The following is a 5381-nucleotide window of genomic DNA, read 5'->3' on the forward strand; positions in this document are numbered from 1 at the left end:
TTATTATTATTATTATACCTCTTGCCAAATATTCATACTGCTTCAAAATATCCCCTTTAGCTGTCTATTTTGTGTGTAACAACATTGGTTGATGCCGCCTAAAAATGTAACAACTTATTCTCTCTTTTCCCCCCACTACCTTCCTCTTCTCTTCTAGTTAGTAGCAGTTTGTGTAAACAAATTCCGTAAAAGCAAGAGATATTTTTAGCTATCGATGTGGTGGGATCAATTGAACTCTTTTGAGATCATGTTTGAGAAGAAGAGACCCGTCTGTTTCTTGCCCGAACACCTTTGTTTTGTGTTTATAAGACAAATAAACCAAGCAAGGAAGCAAACGAAACAAAACAAAAAATAACAATAATAACAAACGTTGAAGATGCTTACGTGTGAGAGCTCTAAGAGCAGCTTAGCTTTCTTGAAAAAAAAAACTGGAACTGGTCGAAGAGTTTTGGAAACTTTCATCCAACAACCTTTTTTCTTTTTTTTGGGGGGGGGGAGTATTTTTTTCCTTTGTTGTTGTTGTTGTTTTTGTCGTCGTCGTCATTGTTGTTGTTGTTGATTTGGTTTTGGTTTTTTTTTTTTTTTTACATAAGGGTGGCAACGAATGATGTATTGTTTGTAGTTGTTTTATTTCAGAAGGGTGGCAACTAATTTTTATTGTTTGTTGTTGTTGATTTTATTTTTGATTTGTTTTGTTGTTTTGGTTTGTTTTGTTTGTTTGTTTGTTTGTTTGTTTTTCGGGGGGTTAAGCCTACAGAAAGGTGGAAACCAGTGATATTATATTGGGTAAGACTGGAGGTGTGTCAACATTAAGCGACGTAGAAACGAATCGGAACGCTAACGTGTTTAAGCTACGTAGAAGACAGCTCCGTGAAATGATTGTTTCTGTTGTAAAAACAAAACAAAAAACAAACAAACAGGTTGTTATTTTCTTTTTCGGTAGTAATTTAGGCTGCTGTATGATAGACGTGGTTCCGGGCGGGTTAGGCTTGTTCATTAAGCGGATGTCCCCACAACTTGACTGTTGTCCTGGATTAGCTCTTGAGATTTGTTTGGGTTTGGCAGGTGCTCTGGTGTGGTCTGTTTCCTTCTTCCCTATCAAACGTTTGTCGTCCTTATCGCTCCGTCTGTTTCTTATTATGCCATGTTGCTCTTCAGCAACACTTTTAATCTTCGGCACTTATAGGACCTACTTGTGTACTAGTTCTGTAAAGCTCTTACTATACTAAACTGACCTATATGTGTTGCAGGTGCCGTAAAACTATTACTAAAACTAAACTGACCCATATGTGTTACAGGTGCTGTAAAATTATTACTAAAACTAAACTGACCTATATGTGTTGCAGGTGCCGTAAAACTATTACTAAAACTAAAATGACCTATATGTGTGTGTTGCAAGTGCTCTAAAACTCTTACTCTTACTCAAACTGCACAAATTTTGAATGCGCTTATCTTTTCCGTGAATTCGTTAGTTCTCTCCGTCTATATCGTGCTTCTTCCTTACACTTATCGGCCATCATTGTGTCGATATACTTCTCCTCCTGACTCACCCTAAACCTTCCCCTTAAGATCTGGTTCAGGTGTGGTTAGGCTTACACAATGTATTCGCGGATGTCTTGACCACTATCAGGTCACACACTGCACGTATTATCCTGGATTGACACTTGAGATCATCCGAGGCACGTGCCGTGAAGAATATTATACCGCTCAGGTCTCGGCCTCACCTAGCCCGTGCATTAACTGTAACTGTAACATTTTCACAGCGTCGTTAACCCCTCTCTTGCCCCCCCCCCCCTGAAAAAAAAATCCAGTGCAGTGCCACCGACTGAAGTGTCTAGGCGATTCCCAAAGGGAGAATATTAACGTGTTCTTTTACACAGTAGAACTGTAAATGGGCTGATTTATCAATGTCATGCTCATTCTGTGCCGGAACAACATAGGGGGGAACTGCTGCTTACGAAAAAAAAATTGAAAACCCCACGCTTTAGATCGTCCGAGGTTCGTGCCGTGAAGGATATTATACCGTGCGGGTCTCGGCCTCACCTAGCCCGTGCATTAACTGTAACATTTTCAGTGTCGTTAACCCTTCTCTTGCTCAGACGTTTTCGATCAGACGTTTTCGTCTACCTTTTGTACAGACAAGACACAGGGTTCGTATTGGTCTTGGAAAACTCTTGGAATTTTGGAAATTGACAAAACTCTTGGAAAAATACAAAAGTTTAGAAAGCCTCGACTTAACGTGTTCTGGGGTGTACCATAATGTATTTTTGCATGCTGAACGAAAAATTTCCTTCCGAAATGATACGTTATTTGTCTTGGGAAAAAAGTAATCTGGTCTTGAAAACTCTTGGAAAAGAAATCTACTGCTCTGAACCCAGAAGATTACATTTATTAATGTCCTTTGTATCAAGAGAGATTGACCAAAAAAGCCGTAATAATTCCCCCTTATTTAGAAAATATACAACTGTATAAGATGTGATCATATCTCCAGAAAACTTCCTCTAGATCTGGAAACCAGTCGAAACAAATGACAGTACTGAGAAAAGTTTGTCAGAATTTAGACAAGCGAGTGTGCAATTATAGACCAGCGGAAACAATAAATGGCAGTTCAGAGAAACAGTTTTGGAGAACAAAATCAAGCGAGTGTGTAATTATAGAACAGTAGAAACAATAAATGGCAGGTCAGAGAAACAGTTTATGAGAATTTATACAAGCGAGTGCATAATACTAGAATGTACGTTTATGCAGAAGTAGAGAGAGCAGGTTATTCAGCTCCGCGGTAAGTATTCAAACCGTGAACCGTGGGTGGTTAGCGGGTGTCTCGTGTGGTGTGCTTCTTCTTTCCTATCAAACATCTAACATCTTTATCTCCCCTCCTTCTTTTTCGTGCTTTTTACTCTCTTGTAGCACCTCTAATCTTCGGCACTTATATGACCTTGTTGTGTTGCAAGCGCCGTAAAACACTTACTAAAACTAACATATTTCTGCAAGTGAATGGTTTGAAGGCACCGCTTATATGTCTTTTTCTTCTTTTCTCTAACCTTGTTGTTCCTGCCGATCTGTTTTATGGGTGGATGGCGGGTGCTCTGGTGTGGTTTACTCCTTTCCTACCTAGCGGCTTTTCGTCCTTTTATATATCCTCTTTCTTTTCTTTGTTTGTTCCAGTCTGGCAAGTGGGTGCTTGGCGGGTGCTGTGGTGTGTGATTTGCTCCTTCTTTCCTATCTAACCCCTACCATCCTTATACCGCCTCCTTTTAATGCTTTTTACTCTTTAGTGATTTTGTTACGCCTCTTATCTCTGAAACTTACATGACCAAATTATGTTGCAAATGCCGTAAAATCTTAAGGAACTGAGCTAAACTAGTTTTGGGCCCTTATATGACCTACTTGTTTTGCTAGTGCCGTAAAACTCTTACTAAAAAAACAAAAAAACCAAAATCAAAACAAAACAAAAATAAATCGTCAAAAAAAATCCTTTCAATATCGTCACATCTATCGTCTTTATCTCCCCTCCTTTTTCGTGTTTGTTACTCTCTTGTAACACCTCTAATCGCGAAAAAGCAAGAAAAGATACATGTGTACTATTGTTACAAGAATGAAACACGTTTGTTTGTTTTTGTTTGTTGTTTGTTTGTTTATTTCTCTCCCCTGATCAGTTCTGCCTTCTGGGCTTACAGCAGTGGAACAGCTTGCTGGCGTGATGTTTTTATTCCATGTGTGCCATACGTAAGCGAGAGGGTGGTTGGCGGGTGTTCTGTTGAAGTTTGCTCCTTCTTTCCTATCAAACTTCTGATCCATGGGCTTTATCTCCCCACCTTCTTTTTTGTGTAAAGTACTCTCTTGTAACACCTCTAATATTTGGCACTTATGCCTCTTTGTGTTTATTACTCTCTTGTAACAGCTCTAATCTTCGGCACTTATATAGCCTTATTGTGTTTGTTACTCTCTTGCAACTCCTCTAATCTTCGGCACTTATATAGCCTTATTGTGTTTGTTACTCTCTTGCAACTCCTCTAATCTTGGGCACTTATATAGCCTTATTGTGTTTGTTACTCTCTTGCAAATCCTCTAATCTTGGGCACTTATATAGCCTTATTGTGTTTGTTACTCTCCTGCAACTCCTCTAATCTTCGGCACTTATACGACCGTATTGTGTTGCAAGTGCTGCACAACTCTTACTAAAGCAGAATACTAAAATTATGTGTACATCTCTCTCTCCTCCACCTCCTCCCCCCCCCTCCAGTAATGGACTGCTATGTCACCGCCTGCCTGTCGGAGCAGAAACACCTCACATCTAGACACTGTCTCAACACGGGACTCCTCACGACTGGAACCACAACGACTTACCCTCAGCAACAGCCACAGAAACGACCACAGCAACAACAAAAAGAGTGCAACGACAACAACGACACAGAGAACAAGGACAACAGCAGCAACGAAAACCACAACAACAACAACACCAGCACCAACAACACAAGGAACGACCAAGACAGCAAAGAAATCCACAACAGCAAGAAAAACAACAACAACAATAAAGACGACAGGGCAGTCCTGAACAAGAAGCGTGTCCTTGGAAGTGTTAGTCACGACGACTCGAGATTCGAACCTGCACCAACGACATCGGCACCAGTAGCACCACCACCACCACCACCACCCGTTGTTCTCTCCGTTTCCACAGACCTCCCCCTCCCCCTCCCCCGCCCCCCACTCAACTGCTGTGGCTGCAGTGCCCAGTGCTCCTGCTACTTCTGTCCCCTCACACCTGGAAGCCCCGCCCACATCAGACATGACAGCACTCGCTACATCAGGTGTGGCTGATACCGGCACAGTCACAGATCCTACAGCTTTCTCATCAATGTCACAACCACCATCATCATCACCACCTTCATCATCACCACCACCTTCATCATCACCACCACCATCATCATCTTCACAACCCCCATCTTCTGTACTCGGAACTACAACAACCACCAAAGACAGCCCAGCTTTCTCAAATGACTATAGCAGCAACAACAACAACAACAACAATAACAACAACATCAGCAACAACAACAACATGGGCAGCAGCGCAGCTTCGAGTATTGACAAATTGAGCAAAAGTCAAGCGGTAGGGTTGACCAGTGTGGCAGCTGCGCCAAAAGCGATGTTGTTGCTGGTGGTGGCCGCTGTGGTGATGGTGGTGGTGGCTCTGACGGTCACCCTGGCTCTCACAGGTCAGTCACATATGCTGGGATGGTGTGGTCTGATCTGTATAGTTCTTTTCACTTTTGCTGTCCGTGCTCTTTCTATTTTTTCCTTTGTCTTTCTTTCTCTTTCCTTTTTCTTTGCCCGTGTTTCTCTTGGTCTCTCTCTAGGTCTCTCTCTCTCTCTCTCTCTCTCTC

General features: G+C 41.8%; 1 protein-coding gene across 1 annotated transcript in view; it reads left to right on the forward strand.

Annotated features, from left to right (window-relative positions):
- LOC101850739 (atrial natriuretic peptide-converting enzyme) overlaps positions 1 to 5381 on the forward strand; it is a gene marked incomplete in the record, with an annotated part of 83165 nt that overhangs the window by 54805 nt on the left and 22979 nt on the right. The window contains 1 exon segment of the mRNA XM_013085729.2: positions 4244 to 5213. Within this exon segment, the coding sequence (XP_012941183.1) occupies positions 4787 to 5213 (427 nt within the window).

Source organism: Aplysia californica, unplaced genomic scaffold (genome assembly GCF_000002075.1).
Source record: "Aplysia californica isolate F4 #8 unplaced genomic scaffold, AplCal3.0 scaffold00401, whole genome shotgun sequence".
Lineage (NCBI taxonomy): Eukaryota > Metazoa > Mollusca > Gastropoda > Aplysiida > Aplysiidae > Aplysia > Aplysia californica.